The sequence below is a fragment of the Triticum aestivum genome, chromosome 7B, assembly GCF_018294505.1.
Source record: "Triticum aestivum cultivar Chinese Spring chromosome 7B, IWGSC CS RefSeq v2.1, whole genome shotgun sequence".
Lineage (NCBI taxonomy): Eukaryota > Viridiplantae > Streptophyta > Magnoliopsida > Poales > Poaceae > Triticum > Triticum aestivum.
Window position 1 is genome coordinate 97,181,746 of NC_057813.1, and position 20,278 is coordinate 97,202,023.

The window sequence follows — 20,278 nt, forward strand, 5'->3', positions numbered from 1 at the left end:
CAAATTAAGTGGAGCTCAATACGCAACGAGTTGCTTATTGATGAAACACCACGACACGTTATTTAGTTTGATCTCGTTTATGTACTCAACAATATTAAATGTTGTTTAACATGGCAAGAGGGTGAAGCACAACGAAACTACCTATCTAGGCAAGTTTAAATGAGGCCGGAAGTAACGAACAACAATTCCGGAAAATCCCCATAGCATATTTTAGATTTGGTACTGTTCTGCCCTAAACAATATTTTAGAGTTGTTAAACATGCAAGATGAGTGCACCACGTTAAACTAGACATTTTTCTACCCCATTTACATATAAAGTTTATTTAATTCGGAGCTACGGTTATTTAGTTATGAAATAAAGCATTTTAGCATGGCATAGGAGTAAATTAATGCAAACAACATTCTTAACATTTCAAACATAGATGAAAGTTGGATATTATTAATCTACACAAAATTCTGAGCAAGTTTCATATACAAAGTTTTTACAAAGGATGCACCGTTGATTAGTTATTAAATGCATGAAGCTAGGGGGTTATTCTGCAAAACTGCAATCTCTGGAATATTAGACAAAATCGCAGGACGAGAAAAAAAACATGATCGGGCTGAAACTGGGCAAGCCCAACAGAGAAAAAAAAATAGAGGAGGGGGCGCTGGGGGTCGGCTCAACCCCTGGGCTGCGGCCCGGTCGGAGGGAGAGGCAGGCCAGCTGGGCTGGCGCGGTGCGGAGGAGGTGGCCCGGCTGGGCCTGGCGCTGCGGCCCACGCGGCTGGCAAAGGGAGCTGGGGAGGAGGCCGAGCGAGGCCGGCGCTGGAGATGGGTCGGGGAGCTGGCTGGCGGCCCAGCAGAGAGGAGAGGCTGGCGCTGGGCCTTGGCGCGCTGCGGCCTGCGAGGCCCACGCGGAGGGTCAACGGGGCGCGCTCGTCGGCTCCCTCGATCCCGATCGGATCGGGGAGGCAGGGGCGGCGACGAAGCACGGCGCGGGCGGCGGGCCTCCGGCGAGGGTCGACGATGGCGACGCGCTCCGGGAGGCGGCGCGAGGCGACGGGCAAAGAGGCGGCGCCGAGTGCGGGCGGCGGCGCGAAGACCTGGCGGTGGCCAGCGACGGGCATGGGGAACCGCGCCGGCGAGGCGGAGCGCTCCGGCGGGCGATTCCGGCGACCGGAGATGGTGAAGATGACGGACGTGGGCGGCGGTTGTGCGGGGAAACGGCGGCCCGGCTCGGGCCCGGGGAGGGCCGGATCTGGGCTCCTCCGGGCCCCGACGAAGTGGGGCGCGGGGAGGACATGTGGCGGCGTCTGTGTGGAGGAGAGGGGCGGCGGAGCTGACGTGGCTCGCCCTCATTGGTCGGAGGGACGTGGCAGCGGGCGGCGGACATTGTCCGGGCTGCGGGGGAGAAGTGTCCGGCGGCGCGGAGAGGCTGAAGTTAGGGTTTCATCCGCGAAATGATCCGAAATTTCGGGGAGGGGTGCTCTTTTATAGGTAGAGGGAGCTAGGAAGCTCCAAATGAGGTGCGGTTTTCGGCCACGCGATCATGATCGAACGACCGAGATGATGGAACAGAGTTAGGTGGGTTTTGGGCCAAAATGGAAGGGTGTTGGGCTGCAACACACACGAGGCCTTCTCGGTCCCTCGGTTAACCGTTGGAGTATCAAACGAAGTCCAAATGGTACGAAACTTGACAGGCGGTCTACCGGTAGTAAACCAAGGCCGCATGACAAGTCTCGGTCCAATCCGGAAATGTTTAATCCCCACACAAGAAAGAAAGGTAGAAATGATCACCGGAGGAGAACGAAGCGCCGGATTGCAAAACAGACAACGGGGAAAATGCTCGGATGCATGAGACGAACACGTATGCAAATGCAATGCACATGATGACATGATATGAGATGCATGACACGCAAGCAATGACAACGCAACAACAGCGAATAACTGCACGACACCTGGCACATCGGTCTCGGGGCGTTACACATAAGGTGTTGTCACCACTTCTAACTAATGGTGACCTAACCATACACAATCTGAACATAGTCCTAGATAGTTTAACAAATGACAGTTCATCCTAACTACTATCAAATGACAGTTCAAATTATTAAGAGCCATTGGCTAAATAGGTGATAGTTCATCGGTGCTACCAGATCTTCCTCTTCCTCTCTTCTTCTGCTTCTGCTGCTGCTTCTGGTACTACTGCTTCTTTTGGTACTGATGCTTCTGCTTCTTGTTCTTCTTCCATCTTCAAATCCTGCACTGACCTCTGTTAAGCCACATCGCCTCTGCCCACTCCAACCTTTTGTTCTTCCAAGCCTCATTATCAAATGCCTCCACACCATGGCTGGAGCTAACAACATCGTCAGGCTCGACATCTTCCTCCTCAGGCATGTGTTCATCAAAGCCCCACTGGAGGATCCAGTTATGCAGAATGCAACAAGCAAGAACTAGTTTAACCTGAGTGGAGTATGGGTGGAATGGCTTTTGATCCAGGATCTTAAACCTATTCTTCAGAGCTCCAAATGCCCTCTCAACAGTTACTCTAAGGCTGGAGTGTCTGAGATTAAACAGCTCCTGTGCAGTCCTAGGATAGTTCCTACCAGAGAAGATGGTACCTTGTTTTCCTCAAGGGTGGAAGAATACCCGGTCGACATGCATAGCCAGCATCTCCAAGGTAGAACTTGACGTCAGGGATGTTGATCCCATCAGGTCGACTCATGCTATCACTGAGAATGTTAGCATCATGCGCTGACCCCTCCCAGCCAGCCAGCACATATGTGAACTTCAGATCAAAGTCAACAACAACAGGCACACTCTGGCTTGTGTAGTGCTTCCTCCCCCTGTATGCTGCAGACTATGACCTAGGAACTCTGGCAGTGACATGAGTACCATCTATTGCCCCAATGCAATCCTGAAAATGCCATGCCTGTGTTAGTTCTCAACTTGAACAATACAAGCATATCAAGCCATGAAAATTGTATATTGTCAATGCTCACCTTGAAGTATGGATACCATCTTGGGCTTCCGCGAATCTTGGGTGGAGTCTGGCCAGATGGTCTCCTGATCATCTCTCCTCTAAGCTCCCCAACAACAAAAAGCACCTGCTTGAAGTACCTAGAGATGGTCTCCATTGATCTCCTGAACGTGTTGTGAATGACCCTGAACCTCTGGTTATGGCCAACAACATGGAGGAACATGGCCACTTGCTCTTCGACACTGGTGTTGATGCTATCTTGTAACAGGCCCCTGCTCCTGAAGGTCTCGACAAGCCTGGCAAATGGTACTCTTTTCATTCTAAGCATCCACAGAGCCTCGACGTCATTGCAGTTGTAGATGTAGTTCAGATTTTGGATCCTCTCCTGTTCCCGGGGAAACAATGGACCATAGAGGATCAAAGGTCTCCCAGCACGACGAACAGCTCTCTGGTGCATGAACATGACCCATGCCTGAATCACACTAATCAGTGATGCTGCCTGGATTATCAGCCTCATCCGTGCGTCCATAACCTAGTCGACATCGACGGTTCGTTCAGTGGGAAATCGGTCCTACACCTAGCTTAAAGGCCTAACCACTGAGCTAACAAAGGGGGGAGGGGGTGCTGCTTACTGGCATCGGAGACGAGGACGGCGCAGGGGGAGTGATGGCACAAACTAGGTCGACCAGACGGTGGCCAACAGCAAGGGGAGCACCAGATCCGCCGCAAACGCCGCCGCCTCTTCCGCCGCCGCCGCCGCCTATAGCGCAGATCTGAAATCGCAGCCGCCGCCGCCGGTGGTGAGGCAGTAGGGAAGGGAGGGAGGCAGTGGCTATGGGTGAGCGAGTGAAAGGGGGATGAGGCTAATTTGGCGCCGGGACGGCGCGCTAGAATTCCATCTCCCGCCATCCCCCCTCGCCCTCGTCTCGCTCCCGCCCGTGCGACCTCGCGCCGCACTCAGCCTGGCTCGCGAGAAACTGACATCCGAGCGTTTCCAGCAAGCCAGGCTCTGGGCTGCTTTGAGAAGCGTGCGATGCAGGCCCAACAAAAAAACAGAGCAACCAAACAGGTCTCTCCCTTCCCGCGCGGGTCTGGTTGGGCTCGATGCGGGCAACCAAACACGCCCATAATAAATGCTCTCGCCAACTCTTCCACGCAACAACGAAAACTCTACCAGGCAACCAGCAAGCAGTTGAGGGAAATACTGCACTGCACTGCTGATGGGTACGTGAAACACGAGTACAGAGAGAAATATGTCTTTGTACTGCGTACATATCTCTGTTTCTCATTTATGTGTTTGCTTCTCCAATCAGTGCTCTGTGCAGTGCAGGGTCCCCCCTGGCCTCACTCCAGCTCTAAAAACCAGGATGAGCAACACAACGCTGAATGCTCTGCGAGATCATAAAAGAAAGACGCTGCGAGGGTAAAGAGCATCAATGTGCATTGAATCACCACGGCCAACCAAGCAGAAGCATATCGTAACCATGCAAAAATTTCGTCCCTTGGCACTCCACGGCTTCTGCAGGAGGATAAATCTCCACCAAACAAAGCCATGGCCTGGCTGCATTGCATTGCAGCATGCATGAAGAAACACAGAGCACAAGAAAAAGTTGTTCCTATCACCATGGCATCTCACAGACGGTAATAATATAACCATCAAGTTAGCAGTTGGATTGTAGGCCACACGCATGCAATTATCTACTCGAGCAAGCCACTCAATGTCGCTTGCAGGAGGATCACATGCAAAAGGAATCAACCCCATGACTCCATGAGGCTGCAGCAGCCACCATACCTCCCTCCAGACGAGACAAACAGGTGCGAGCTGGTGGTGGTTAGGCATTCAGATTTTACCGGTGCGCTTGCTGCTAATTCACACCGGCCACACGTATTAGGTGAGCATAGCTTTACAGGCAGGCAGCTTTGGTCACCTTTGGCATAATCATACTCAGTCACGGGGAAACACAACAGCAGCAACAGCAACAAACTGTTCCCCTCCAGTAATCTACATCAAAAGCCTCAACACAGGGCGTTATTCATCAAAGGTGGTACAACTAGCTTGTCCTCGTGAAATGCAAGGTGAATAGGGACAGGTCCCAGAATTCGAGCAACACAGCAACGGCGTGATGAACCAACGCACTACACACTACACTACACTGCACTGCACTAGCATGCAGAAAGCATACATCTCCTAGCCAGAAGCCCATTGCCCTAGATGGAAAGTGAAACATCCGTAGGTCCGTCTTGTACTGACATGGAGCAGCATCGCTGTGCATCAGTCTTTGTTGCATCGCAGAGGAGGGTAGGTACTTCGTTACTCGCAGAGCATGGTGTGGTGTAGTGTCTGTCCTGGAGACTGGCCTCCACCGCGGAGAGGTTATCAGCTTCAATCCTCCCTGAAGAAAATGGAAAACACAAAAGACCTATTGTTACATCACATCGCATGGCCCAAAATGTTGAGGACAGCATTAATTCATGATGCAGTAACAACAGTACAGCCGTACATGTACAACTGCGGTGATCAAGTAGAGACATGCTGTAAACGTACAAGGGTAGCCCTCACCAAGATGTACCAACAGTAGTTTTGCAAACGTACCCGGGTGGCCCTTGCCAAGATGTACCAACAGCAGTTTTGTAAACGTACACAGGTGGCCCTTACCAAGACTAACCAACAGTATTTTTGTACTTTCGACATTTGGGAGATTTCTATGATTATGAAAAGAGCACATGTGCTCTCTTATAAACCAAAGCAACCAAGCAACGGAAATCCACCTTAAGTGAAATTGCAACTACAGGTCAGTTGGTTTTTTTTTACGTTAGTTAATTGGCACAAAAACAGTTCCCATATTATACTTTATGTTTCTCTATTGCATATCACAAAATATCTACCTTCCGTTGCGTTGCTCCAGTATAATAAAGGGTGCCGTGAGTCATGAGGATTGAGGGGGTCATTTTGAAAACATGTTCTGAAGCTAAGTAATTTCCCCCAGTGTTGGTTTTTCATATTTTCACACAACCCATGTTACATTGAGTTATTGACCACATCACAACACGTAATACACAATCTTAGTGGCACTTTTGTCATCTGTGTACTGAAGCAGTCCCTAAGCTACCAATGTGCAACATATGCATCCCAGTTAAAAGGATGCATACCAGTGGTGAAGAATGCATAATCTGCAGAAAACCAGGCGTGTGTGCCCACACGTGTGTGGTAATTCAACAACACAATCAAGGAACAATGTACCACATTCACCTACAAGCCTCAAAATGGATTTATATAGACAAATTCCCTGACAAAGATCAACTCTAGCATCAACTGATATACAGTACTAATTGTCAGAACTCAGAAACAGACATTTTTTGCAAACAAATTGAAACAAGAACCATCCCGTACAGGAAATTAGTGTTGGGAATGTACAAAATTCAAATCCAGACCATGAAATGGTTGATCTCAATGTCATGAGAAGAATGCTAATGCAATCCGGGAGGATATCAGCGTGGAGGTCCAAGACAGAGGGCAGCGCTAAGATTATTCAATTATTATTTTTGTTTATCGCACTAACTCATAACATCAACTTCAGTTCAGCACGCGCTAAAAAAGCATCTGGGCATTGATAGCTAGCTGGTCTCTTCTTTTCTGGTATTCGCCGTGGCTTATAATCCACGGTGTCCCGAGGACATACTAGCAACCTGAAAACATCTTCATAGCATTTTCTTTATAACCACAACAGCGAAATTATACTGCTCTTTCAACTGAAATAGTCTACATCAACCAATCCAAAGTTCCATTAAAATGCCAGATGAGAGTTTTCACAACATTAGGGGAGAACAAAACATTTTTTTGTCAACTCTTTTGCATCATGAAAGTAATAAATGTAGCCTGAAAAAGAGCAGCAATTTTAGCATGGTGGCTGAGTTAGCTACTGAAACAAAGGTTCATCAGCTTAGGTAGAGATGAAAACAGACGGAAACGGATAGAACTGAGTGCTGTGCCGCATTTGTTTTAGTATTTTTTGCAGAAGTGGAAACAAATAAAGAAAACCCCGAAATGTATATGGAAACAGATACTACCAAAAAACGAATACGAAGCGAATCTGGTGCGGACGCGAATACATAACCGGATGTTTGCCAGAAGCCCAGAACTAAAAGACCCTTGAACAAAAACACAATCAAACTAGCGAATTATTTCAATTTATATGACTACACAGTTTATCAATGATCTCCTAAACCAGACGCACCCTGTGGAGGCGCCTGGACACTTCAGCGAGGATTGAGCGGGAGGCGAGTGGGCTGGCCTGCTGGGGATAGTTAAATGTAGAAGAGAATTAAGTAAGGTATTAGTATTCTGGTTGTTGGGTCACATAACCATGGAAGGGGATTAACTAAGGTATTACTGAGTACTGCACTGAGCTACATAGCCATGGAAGAACGGAATGTTCTATGTTTATGGAAACAGAATTTCCGTTTCCGTGGCTCTTCCGCCGGAAAACACCGTTCCATTTCCGCTTCCATATTTCCTCTCCATTTCCCTTTTTCCGCAGATAATCCGGAAAATTTCCGCCCCGCGTTCATCCCTACTTACATGGCTGCAAGGGAATTTTCTCTACTGCCAAGAGTGCAATCCATCCAAAAAAACAAGAAGTCTGCTGGGCGGCTAACAGAATCAGTTTTCAAGATATCTTCTACTCAATCTGTCCCATAATATAAGAGCATTTTTGACACTACACTAGTGTAAAAAATGCTCTTATATTATGGGACGGAGGGAGTAGGTTTTAACCAATAAAAACATTTGCACCCATTTTCCTTCTTGCTGTAGTCTGACAATCAAATCCATAGGTTGCATGAGCATGAGCATGACCAATGACTTTGAACTAATTTGTCACGCCCGAACATAGATTAAAAAAGTCAAATTGGCATTGGATCGACTGAGGTTTAGTCCACTTTTAATAGGATGATTTCAATGTGGAAATAGCATAATATTACAGCAGATGCTTACAAAATTTGTATTCCAACCTAACACGTACAGAAACAATTTCATGCAAGGTGTTCTTGGCAGTTTATAAAACTTCCAGTAGCACTTTGCTCTTACTAACATTAGAGCACTCAACTATGCATAAGGATCCAATCTGTTAAGAGTTCCCAATATGGTTGATATTCAGTAGGGGGCGGATAGTCATCACATAATCTCATGTTGTACATGATCCTGAAAATGCCTTACTTCTACGGCTATGGTACGGAGTCCCTTACTAGAACTAGCTCGGCCCTGAAAAGCATCATGCTATATTTAAGCTTGCTTGGGAAACAAACTGAAGCACTAACTAGTCTCTCCTCTATTTCCTAGATATGAGATTCACATATCAACTAACAGGATCCAATAGTTGGCATCAGATAAACTTGAAACATGATTAAAGAGTGTTCAGGATCCATACCATTTGATAAGTGAGCCGAAGAGGAAATGCTGCATGATGGGCACCTTCTCAAGCACTTCAGCCTTGTACATCTTGAGCAACCCACTGTTCACCTTCTTCCAGTTCGGCACGGCGCTGATATCATCCAACATCGGCGAATGCTCTGCAAAGGGCCCCTTCTTCACTTTCTTCACATACATGACGCACGCCAGGTACATGTACTCCTTTGAGAAGTTCTCCAAGATATCCGGGTTGTGGATCGACTTGGGTTTCATGTACTTATGATCAATCAGTTGTGCAGCCCCAAACACAAAGGGCAGGAAATGGTAATCATCTAGTCCCCAGACGCCATGCGAGCCCGCAGGCTCCAGCAGGTACGTGTCCTGCAGCGTGCGCATGAGGTCGAGGTAGGAAGCAAACACGCGTAGCACGACGGCGGGGTAATCGGGGTCGGTGATGAGCCCGAGTCGCGCCAGGCAGTACAGGAAGGCGGCGAAGTTGGTCTCGTGCCCCGTGCCGTAGTCGATGCGGGTGCCGTTGCCGAAGGAGTCGAGGAGGTACGGCGCGAGCTCGACCTCGGCGCCGACGAGGTCCGAGGGGGACGCGGCGGCGGCTGTGATCGGAGCGATCAGCTCGTTGACGGAGCTGCCGAGCTTCTCGTGCCAGAGGCGGAAGGCGGGGTTGCCGTAGCGGGAGCTGTGCGGGAACGGCGGGGTGGAGGCGACGAAGGCGGACAGCGCGGAGATGAGGTCGAGGAGGGCCGAGACGGCGGGGGAGGGAGGGGAGGGGAGCGGGTCGGAGAGCTTGCGGCCGTGCACGGAGGCGGAGAGCGAGGCGACGAAGCCGAGGAAGTGGCGGCCGTGGGTGGAGTCCTTGAAGCGCGCGATGTCGTCGGGGGACGCGATTCGCTTGGCGGGGGCCTGGAAGGCGAAGGGCGGCAAGGCGGGCGGCACCGGCAGGGGCTGCGGGACCGGGGAGAGGACGATGGCAGCGGTGTTGGTGGGCGCGTTGATGGCCGGCATGCGGATGGGGCGGTAGGCGGGCGGCGGGGAATCCCCCGTCCAGGGGGCTGGGGCGGGCGCCGCGGCGGGCGCGCCGCAGGAGCGGCAGAGCGGGGTGTGGATGTGGCCGGCGTGGGAGGGAGGCGAGGTGGACGACGCGGCGGCTTGGGGGCTCGATTCGGGGTTGGACATGGCTGCCGGCGGCGGGGGATCGCGGGCGGGGAGCTCTGCTCGTTTGGGTCGGTGAGGAGGGGATACTTGGGGTAGGCACTGACGCCGGAGGAGAAGAGTCGCGACACGCGGAAAGGAGAATGGCTGCTTCCGTTGGGCCGTGTAAGAGCATTTGGGCCAGACTGGAAGGATTGGATGTCCTCCTTCGGCTCTTTGATAGAGTGCCCCCACTGCTAAACAAACAGATAGAGGTAGCTCTTGCAAAGGGTCACCCCACCATCTAATGTGCTGACAAGTGGTGCATTGAGCGTCACTTGTCACAACTGGGTGTTTTCTTTTTCTTTTAGTTTTGTTTATTCAAAATGCTTTATCTCTTCAACTGTGTGCAAATGCCGGATAAGTTTAACCTTGGATTTCTTGCGTTAAGACTTCAAAATTAGATCAAATGGAATTAAGTTTTGACGAATTTTTTTCAGAAAGAAAAAAAATCCCAAAAAGCCCAGAAACAAAAAAAGGTAAAAAAAAAGCGTCAATCGAAGGAAAAAATAAGAAAAAAAGGGAGCCAAAAAGCACGGGTGCGGTTTTTCAGTTTTAATGTTTTGGAAGCACAATTTTTTCCCTAGAAATACATCCGTGACTAACAAACTGTGCTTTTCGTGGAAGTATAGATTCTTTTTCGCTTTCTGAGAAGCACAACTCGCAAAAGTAAATCTGTGCTTTTCACGAGAAGCAAGCACAATTTTTTTTAGAAGCACGCGCGGAAGTAAATATGTTTTTTCCTTTTCGAGAAGAACCAGTATACTTCTCGCAGAAGTAAATTTGTGCTTCCCTGAGAAGCAAATATGTGCTTCTTGTGGAAGCACTAGTTTTTTTTCTTTTCATAAACTAATATTTACTCCCAAACGTAGGAAAACAGACAAAAGCCAAAAAGAAGAAATAAAAACTCATCCAAAACTTGAAAACGCATACGGAGAAATAAAAAAACAAAATCCGAAGGAAGCGCCCTACACGCAACACCTGTCGGCGGCCGGGCGAATCACTTGGCACACTCGCATTCGAAGAAAGTGACCCTTGCGCGTAACCCTTGGATACGTGCTCCGGCCAGAACTACTTGGCGCATAGGTAGCCAAATAGCGGCCTAGCGCGTACCCGTCTCGTGTGCATGTCCTCAGTATGGGTCAAGCCTTGCTGGGTTTTCCCTCGGGTATTACAAGGTTCTAGAACCTTAACTTTCCTAGAATTTTTTTGTTTTCTTTGTTTCTTCTTACCTTTATTTTTTTCCTGTCTATATTTTACTTTTATTTTGTTATTTATATTTTTTTCGTTTTTTAATTTATGAACATCTTTTAAACTCATGAACAATTTAAAAATCATGAACAATTTTATTTTTCTTTTGGTTTTAATTTTCCTTTTTTTCATTTCGCATATATCTTTCAAATTCTTAACATTTTTAAAATCATGAACATTTTTTTAATAAGGGAACATTTTTTTAAATCACAAACATTTACAGATGCGTGAATTGTTTTCATATTCCTGAACATTTTTCAAATTCAGGAACATTTGTTTCAAACTCATGGACATTTTTTGAAATTGGGAACATTTTCTCAAAATGCTCATCATTTTTTGAATCCACGAATATTTTGGGAACAGATTTTAAAATTCTCAGGCATTTTTTCTGTTTTGGCAAACTTTTTTGAAATACATGAACATTGTTTGAATCAGCGAACATTTTTTGAATCAATGATTTTTTTTAGAACTTTGGGAACAACTTCTGAAATGGGCGAACATTTTCTTAATATTGTGAACATTATGGAATTCGTTAAAATTTTCCTATTTGGTGACATTTTATGAAATCTTGAACATTTTCAAATTCATTAATATTTTATAAATTCATGAACATTTTTTAAATTCATCTATAGTTGTTGAAATTAAGAACTTTTTTGAAATCCTAATCGATTCGTGACTAGTTTACAAAGTAAGAAAAAAGAAACAAAAAAATGAAAGAAGAAAATTGAAAAATATCAGTTGGGCCACGCTCTCGTACCTGAGCTACCGAAATCATGAGCGGAGGAGGTAGGTGATGTCTACTACACAACCTTCTTCTTGTAGACGTTGTTGGGCCTGCAAGTGCACAGGTTTTGTAGGACAGTAGCAAATTTCCCTTAAGTGGATGACCTAAGGTTTATCAATCCGTAGGAGGCATAGGATGAAGATGGTCTCTCTCAAACAACCCTGCAACCAAATAAAAAAAAGTCTCTTGTGTCCCCAACACACCCAATACAATGGTAAATTGTATAGGTGCACTAGTTCGGCGAAGAGATGAAGATACAAGTGCAAAATAGATAGTAGATAAAGGTATTTGTAATCTAAAATTATAAAAACAGCAAGGTAGCTAGCGGTAAAAGTGAGCATAAACGGTATTGCAATGATAGGAAACAAGGCCTAGGGTTCATACTTTTACTAGTGCAAGTTCTCTCAACAATAATAACGTAGATAGATCATAACATGCCTTAACATGCAACAAAGAGTCACTCCAAAGCCACTAATAGCGGAGAACAAACGTAGAGATTATGATAGGGTACGAAACCACCTCAAAGTTATCCTTTCTGTTCTATCTATTCAAGAGTTCGTAGTAAAATAACATAAAACTATTCTTTCCGCTCAATCCATCATAGAGTTCATACTAGAATAACACCTTAAGACACAAATCAACCAAAATCCTAATGTCACCTAGATACTCCATTGTCACCTCAAGTATCCGTGGGCATGATTATACGATATGCGTCACACAATCTCAGATTCATCCAACCAACATAAAAGTACTTCAAAGAGTGCCCTAAAGCTGCTACCGGCGAGTCAAGAACGTGGGCCAACCCCTATGCATAGGTTCCCAATGTCACGAAACCCGCAAGTTGATCACCAAAACATACATCAAGTGGCACATGATATCCCATTGTCACCACAGATAATCACGGCAAGACATACATCAAGTGTTCTCATAAAGACTCAATCCGATAAGATAACTTCAAAGGGGAAACTCAATTCATCACAAGAGAATAGAGGGGGAGAAACATCATAAGATCCAACTACAATAGCAAAGCTCGGGATACATCAAGATCGTGCCATAGAGGGAACACGAGAGAGAACATGAGCGAGAGAGATCAAACACATAGCTATCGGTACATACCCTCAGCCCCGAGGGTGAACTACTCCCTCCTCGTCATGGATAGCACCGGGATGATGAAGATGGCCACCGGTGATGGGATCCCCCTCCAGCAGGGTGCCGGAACAGGGTCCCGATTGGTTTTTGGTGGCTACAGAGGCTTGCGGCGGCGGAACTCCCGATCTAGGTTCTGTTCTGGAAGTTTTAGGGTACAAGAGTATATATGGGTGCAGGGGGTAGGTCGGAGGAGCTACGGGGGCCCCACGAGGCTGGGAGGCGTGCCCAGGGGGCGGCCCCCACCCTCGTGGGCAGCCCATATCTCCCCTGACGTGCACTCGAAGTTTCCTGGGTTGCTTTCCTTCCAAAAATAACTTCTCCAGTTGATTTCGTTCCGTTTTGACTCCGTCTGATATTCCTTTTCCTTGAAACACTGAAATAGGCATAAAACAACAAATCTGGGTTGGGCCTCCGGTTAATAGGTTAGTCCCAAAAATAATATAAAAGTGAATAATAAAGCCCAATATTGCCTAAAACAGTAGATAAAGTAGCATGGAGCAATCAAAAATTATAGATACGTTGGAGACGTATCAAGCATCCCCAAGCTTAATTCCTGCTCATCCTCGAGTAGGTAAATGATAAAAAAGAATTTTTGATGCGGAGTTATACTTTGGCATAATTTCAATGTAAATCTTCTTAATTGTGGTATGGATATTGAGATCCGAAAGATTCAAGACAAAAGTTCATATTAACATAAAAGTAATAATACTTCAAGCGTACTAATCAAAGCAATCATGTCTTCTCAAAATAGCATGGCTAAAAAAAGTTATCCCTACAAAATCATATAGTCTGGCTAAGCTCTATCTTCATCACACAAAGTATTTAATCATGCACAACCCCGATGACGAGCCAAGTAATTGTTTCATACTTTAATAATCTCAAACTTTTTCAACTTTCACGCAATACATGAGCGTGAGCCATGGACATAGCACTATAGGTGGAATAGAATGGTGGTTGTGGAGAAGACAAAAAAGGAGAAGATAGTCTCACATCAACTAGGCGTATCAATGGGCTATGGAGATGTCCATCAATAGATATCGATGTGAGTGAGTAGGGATTGCCATGCAACGGATGCACTAGAGCTATAAGTATATGAAAGCTCAACAAAAGAAACTAAGTGGGTGTGCATCCAACTTGCATGCTCACGAAGACCTAGGGAACTTTTGAGGAAGCCCATCATTGGAATATACAAGCCAAGTTCTATAATGAAGAATTCCCACTAGTATATGAAAGTGGCAACATATGAGACTCTCTATCACGAAGATCATGGTGCTACTTTGAAGCACAAGTGTGGTAAAAGGATAGTAGCATTGTCCCTTCTCTCTTTTTCTCTCATATTTTTTATTTGGGCCTTTTCTCTTTTTTTTATGGCCACTCTTTTTTTCGTCCGGAGTCTCATCCCGACTTATGGGGGAATCATAGTCTCCATCGTCCTTTACTCACCGGGACAATGCTCTAATAATGATGATCATCACACTTTTATTTTTCTTACAACTCAACAATTACAACTCGATACTTAGAACAAAATATGACTCTATATGAATGCCTCCGACGGTGTACCGGGATATGCAATGAATCAAGAGCGACATGTATGAAAATTATGAAGGTGGCCTTGCCACAAATACAATGTCAACTACAAGTTCATGCAAAAAGCTATATGACAAAAGTAATGTATGTCATATGAACGGAACGGTGGAAAGTTGCATGGCAATATATCTCGGAATGGCTATGGAAATACCATGATAGGTAGGTATGGTGGCTGTTTTGAGGGAGGTATATGGTGGGTGTATTATACCGGCAAAAAGTGCGAGGTATTAGAGAGGCTAGCAATGGTGGAAGGGTGAGAGTGTGTATAATCCATGGACTCAATATTAATCAAAAGAACTCATGCACTTGTTGCAAAAATTTAGAAGTCATCAAAAACCAAAGCACTAAACGCATACTCCTAGGGGGATAGATTGGTAGGAAAAGACCATCGCTCGTCCCCGACTGCCACTCATAAGGAAGACAATCAATAAACAAATTTGTGCTCCGACTTCATCACAAAGCGGTTCACCATACGTGCATGCTACGGGAATCACAAACTTCAACACAAGCATTATTTAAATTCATAATCACCCCAACTAGCATTGCTTTGATATTATCACCTCCATATCTCAAAACAATTATCAAGCATCAAACTTATCTTGGTATTCAACGCACTCAAAAGAAAGTTTCAAATATCTTGAATACCAAGTATATTAATGTGAAGCAAATTACCATGCTATTTAAGACTCTCAAAATAATCTAAGTGAAGCATGAGAGATCAATAGTTTCTTTAAAACAAATCCACCATCGTGCTCTAAAAGATATAAGTGAAGTACTAGAGCAAAAATTATCACGCTCAAAAGATAAAAGTGAAGCACATAGAGTATTCTAGCAAATTCCAATTTGTGTGTGGCTCTCTCTCATTTAATAATTTCAGATCTTGATACTTTATTCAAACAGCAAGCAAAGCTAAAGAAAACTACAATGCAAGGATATCACAACTCATGTGAAGAAGCAAAAACTTAGGCTCAACCGATACTAACCGATAGTTGTTGAAGAAGAAAGGTGGGATGCCTACCGGGGCATCCCCAAGCTTAGATGCTTGAGACTTCTTGAAATATTATCTTGGGGTGACTTGGGCATCCCCAAGCTTGAGCTTTTGTGCCTCCTTATTTCCTCTCATATCATGGTTTCTCTTCTTTTTATCAAAAGCTTCATTCACAACAAACTCAACAAGAACTTGTGAGATAGGTTAGTATAAACTAATGCAAAACCATGTCATCTTCTACTGTAACAAATCACTAAAATAATTATTCAACATTGAATACTAAATGCCTCTGCATATTTAATACTCCTATCCTCAAATAGAATCATTAAACAAGCAAACATATGCAAATAATGCAACCATAACAGCAATCTGCCAAAACAGTACAGTCTGTAAAGAATGCAAGAGTATCAATACTTCCCTGACTCCAAAAATTATGAACTAAAATTCCCACTGTAATAAATTTATCAGATCTTAATATGCAAAAAGATTCAACGTTATACCATTCTCTGACTTTTCTAGGGAATTTTTGCAACAGCGGTAAACTTTCTGTTTTCAAACAGCAACATGTATACTAGCAAAATAAGCATGGCAAAGGCTATCCTTGACTTTTTATTGAAACTAAAGATGCAAAACATTATTATAACTAACATCAAGAAAAAACTAAGAAAATAAAATGACGCTCCAAGCAAAACACATATCATGTGGTGAATAAAAATATAGCTCCAAGTAAAGTTACCGATGAACGAAGACGAAAGAGGGGATGCCATCTGGGGCATCCCCAAGCTTAGGCTCTTGGTTGTCCTTGAATATTACCTTGGGGTGCCTTGGGCACCCCCAAGATTAGGCTCTTGCCACTCCTTATTCCATATTCCATCGAATCTTTACCCAAAACTTAACTTCAACCACACAAAACTCAACACAAAACTCGTAAGCTCCGTTAGTATAAGAAAATAAAACCACCACTTAGATACTGTAATGAACTCATTCTAAATTCATATTGGTGTAATATCTACTGTACTCCAACTTATCTATGGTTCATACCCTCCGATACTACTCATAGATGCATCAAAATAAGCAAACAACACATAGAAAACAGAATCTGTCAAAAACAGAACAGTCTATAATAATTTGTATAAAACGTATACTTATGGAACCCCAAAAATTATGAAATAAATTTCTGGACCTGAGTAATTTGTATATTAATAATCTGCAAAAAGAATCAACCTAAAATCACTCTTCAGTAAAAACTGGCAGCTAATCTCGTGAGCGCAAAAGTTTTTGTTTTTCACAGCAAGATCATAAAGACTTCACCCAAGTCTTCCCAAAGGTTCTACTTGGCACTTTATTAAAATAAAAGATATAAAACATGATTACTACAGTAACATAATCATGTGGACACACAAAAACAGTAAGGATAAATATAGGGTTGTCTCCCAACAAGCGTTTTTCTTTAATGCCTTTCTAGCTAGGCATGATGATGACAATGATGCTCACAAACAAGATAAGAATTGAAACATAACGGGAGCATCATGAAGCATATGACTAGCACATTTAAGTCTAACCCACTTCCTATGCATAGGGATTTTATGAGCAAACAACTTATGAGAACAATAATCAACAAGCATAGGAAGGTAACACAAGCATAACTTCAAGAATCTAAGCGCATAGGGGGGAAACTTGATATTATTGCTATTCCTACAAGCATATATTCCTCTCTCATAATAATTTTTAGTAGCATCATGAATGAATTCAACAATATAACCAGCACCTAAATCATTCTTTTCATGATCTACAAGCATAGAAAATTTACTATTCTCCACATAAGCAAAATTCTTCTCATGAATAGTAGTAGGAGCAAACTCAACAAAATAACTATCATATGATTGAAAATTAAGATCAAGATGACAAGTTCCATGGTTATCATTATTCTTTAAAGCATACGTGTCATCACAATAATCATCATAGATATGAGGCATGCTTTCATCATAGTAAAGTTGCTCATCAAAGCTTGGGGGACAAAAAATATCATCTCCATCAAACATAGCTTCCCCAAGCTTGTGGCTTTGCATATCATTAGCATCATGGATATTCAAGGAATTCATACTAACAACATTGCAATCATGCTCATCATTCACATATTTTATGCCAAGCATTCTATGTAATTCTTCTTCTAGCACTTGAGCACAATTTTTCTTTCCATCATACTCACGAAAGATATTAAAAAGATGAAGCGTATGAGACAAACTTAACTCCATTTTTTGTAGTTTTCTTTTATAAACTAAACTAGTGCTAAAACAAGAAACAAAAAGATTCGATTGCAAGATCTAAAGATATACCTTCAAGCGCTAACCTCCCCGGCAATGGCGCCAGAAAAGAGCTTGATGTCTACTACACAACCTTCTTCTTGTAGACGTTGTTGGGCCTGCAAGTGCACAGGTTTGTAGGACAGTAGCAAATTTCCCTCAAGTGGATGACCTAAGGTTTATCAATCCGTAGGAGGCGTAGGATGAAGATGGTCTCTCTCAAACAACCCTGCAACCAAATAACAAAGAGTCTCTTGTGTCCCCAACACACCCAATACAATGGTAAATTGTATAGGTGCACTAGTTCGGCGAAGAGATGAAGATACAAGTGCAAAATAGATAGTAGATAAAAGTATTTGTAATCTGAAATTATAAAAACAGCAAGGTAGTGAGCGGTAAAAGTGAGCGTTAACGGCATTGCAATGATAGGAAACAAGGCCTAGGGTTCATACTTTCACTAGTGCAAGTTCTCTCAACAATAATAACATAGATAGATCATATAACAAGCCCTCAACATGCAACAAAGAGTCACTCCAAAGCCACTAATAGCGAAGAACAAACGTAGAGATTATGGTAGGGTACGAAACCACCTCAAAGTTATCCTTTATGTTCTATCTATTCAAGAGTTCGTAGTAAAATAATATAAAGCTATTCTTTCCGCTCAATCCATCATAGAGTTCATACTAGAATAACACCTTAAGACACAAATCAACCAAAAACCTAATGTCACCTAGATACTCCATTGTCACCTCAAGTATCCGTGGGCATGATTATACGATATGCGTCACACAATCTCAGATTCATCTAACCAACATAAAAGTACTTCAAAGAGTGCCCCAAAGCTGCTACTGGAGAGTCAAGAACGTGTGCCAACCCCTATGCATAGGTTCCCAATGTCACAAAACCCGCAAGTTGATCACCAAAACATACATCAAGTGGCACATGATATCCCATTGTCATCACAGATAATCACGGCAAGACATACATCAAGTGTTCTCATAAAGACTCAATCCGATAAGATAACTTCAAAGGGAAAACTCAATTCATCACAAGAGAATAGAGGGGAAGAAACATCATAAAATCCAACTACAATAGCAAAGCTCGGGATACATCAAGATTGTGCCATAGAGGGAACACGAGAGAGAACACGAGAGAGAGAGATCAAACACATAGCTACTTGTACATACCCTCGTCCCCGAGGGTGAACTACTCCCTCCTCGTCATGGATAGCACCGGGATGATGAAGATGGCCACCGGTGATGGGATCCCCCTCCGACAGGGTGCCGGAACAGGGTCCCGATTGGTTTTTGGTGGCTACAGAGGCTTGCGGCGGCGGAACTCCCGATCTAGGTTCTGTTCTGGAAGTTTTAGGATACAAGAGTATATATGGGTGCAGGGGGGTACGTCAGAGGAGCTACGGGGGCCCCACGAGGCAGGGGGGGCGCGCCCAGGGGGGTGCCCCCCACCCTCGTGGGCAGCCCGTATCTCCCCTAACGTGCACTCCAAATTTCCTGGGTTGCTTTCCTTCCAAAAATAACTTCTCTAGTTGATTTCGTTCCGTTTTGACTCCTTCTGATATTCCTTTTCCTCGAAACACTGAAATAGGCATAAAACAACAAATCTGGGTTGGGCCTCCGGTTAATAGGTTAGTCCCAAAAATAATATAAAAGTGGATAATAAAGCCCAATATTGCCTAAAACAGTAGATAAAATAGCATGGAGCAATCAAAAATTACAGATACGTCGGAGACGTATCAGTAGGGGGTGCGCCTTCGCTGAGTATCTAGTGGATAGCTCGCTAGATAGGGTCTCGTGAGTGCTCCCACCTTCTAGTCGGGAGCGCCTTGTAGTTGATGTGACCAAATGTTCGTGAAATGCACCTTAACCCTATTTGGTGCCCGTGTGATTCTGATAGACAACGCACATATAGGGGGGGGGGGGCGAAAGTGCTATTCTGTGCCCGAGCACATGCACTCTCGATATCTTTCCCGCCGGTCCTCCCCGAGATCACCAATCACATGCGTACAGGACCAAGTATTGACATCGTATTTATGTTTTCCAACAGGGCCCATGGCCCACATATGACCAGCAGGCATCATGCCGCCGTCAGCCACGTTACCAGCGGCTCGGATGTGGCTCAACGATATGGGCCATGAAAGGACAGATTCTGGACTAACAGGATGAGGAATTTATTGCCTCCCACCGCTGCATGACTTAGTCTAAAAAGAAACAATCTTCATCTTCCCTTGCACGCCTCGTCTCCTCCCCTACCAGCTAAATCAATATTCGCACAATATCAGCTAATCCTCTGCACCAGCACTGTCGCACCGAAGTCTAAATATGAAAGTATCTCAAACAAACCCATGTTCTAAAAAAAGGGAAAAGGAAGCCCTGTTAAATATGAAAATGCAACCTTAGAAAACCACCTAAAATATTTTAGTTTTTGAGCAAGTAACGTTTCACTTTTAAGGCGATAAGCGACATTTATGGCACAAGCACACATGTGATACATGGGCAAAAAAATAAATATATGAGTATTATTTATTGACCAAAGGTTATTTGCTTTTCGTGCAATTTTTTTTTGTCAAAGTGGGTATATGCATACGTTACATAGGTCTCTTTGGATCACATCATTTTGGAACACA

At 44.3% G+C, this 20,278-nt stretch overlaps 1 protein-coding gene across 1 annotated transcript; it reads right to left on the reverse strand.

Moving 5' to 3' along the window:
* Positions 1-4,933: 4,933 nt before the first annotated feature.
* On the reverse strand, positions 4,934-9,660 carry LOC123155497 (serine/threonine-protein phosphatase 2A activator). The gene is made up of 2 exons (XM_044573667.1): positions 8,386-9,660; positions 4,934-5,352 (listed from the first exon to the last, which is right to left on the reverse strand). The coding sequence occupies exons 1-2, from the start codon at positions 9,555-9,557 to the stop codon at positions 5,343-5,345; spliced, it is 1,182 nt and encodes a 393-aa protein (XP_044429602.1). The 5' UTR covers positions 9,558-9,660; the 3' UTR covers positions 4,934-5,342.
* Between the last annotated feature and the right edge of the window lie 10,618 nt (positions 9,661-20,278).

What these genes read in the sequence shown, in the direction of transcription:
- LOC123155497 (XM_044573667.1), bottom strand. Translation starts at nt 9,557, where the DNA reads ATGTCCAACCCCGAATCGAGCCCCCAAGCCGCCGCGTCGTCCACCTCG.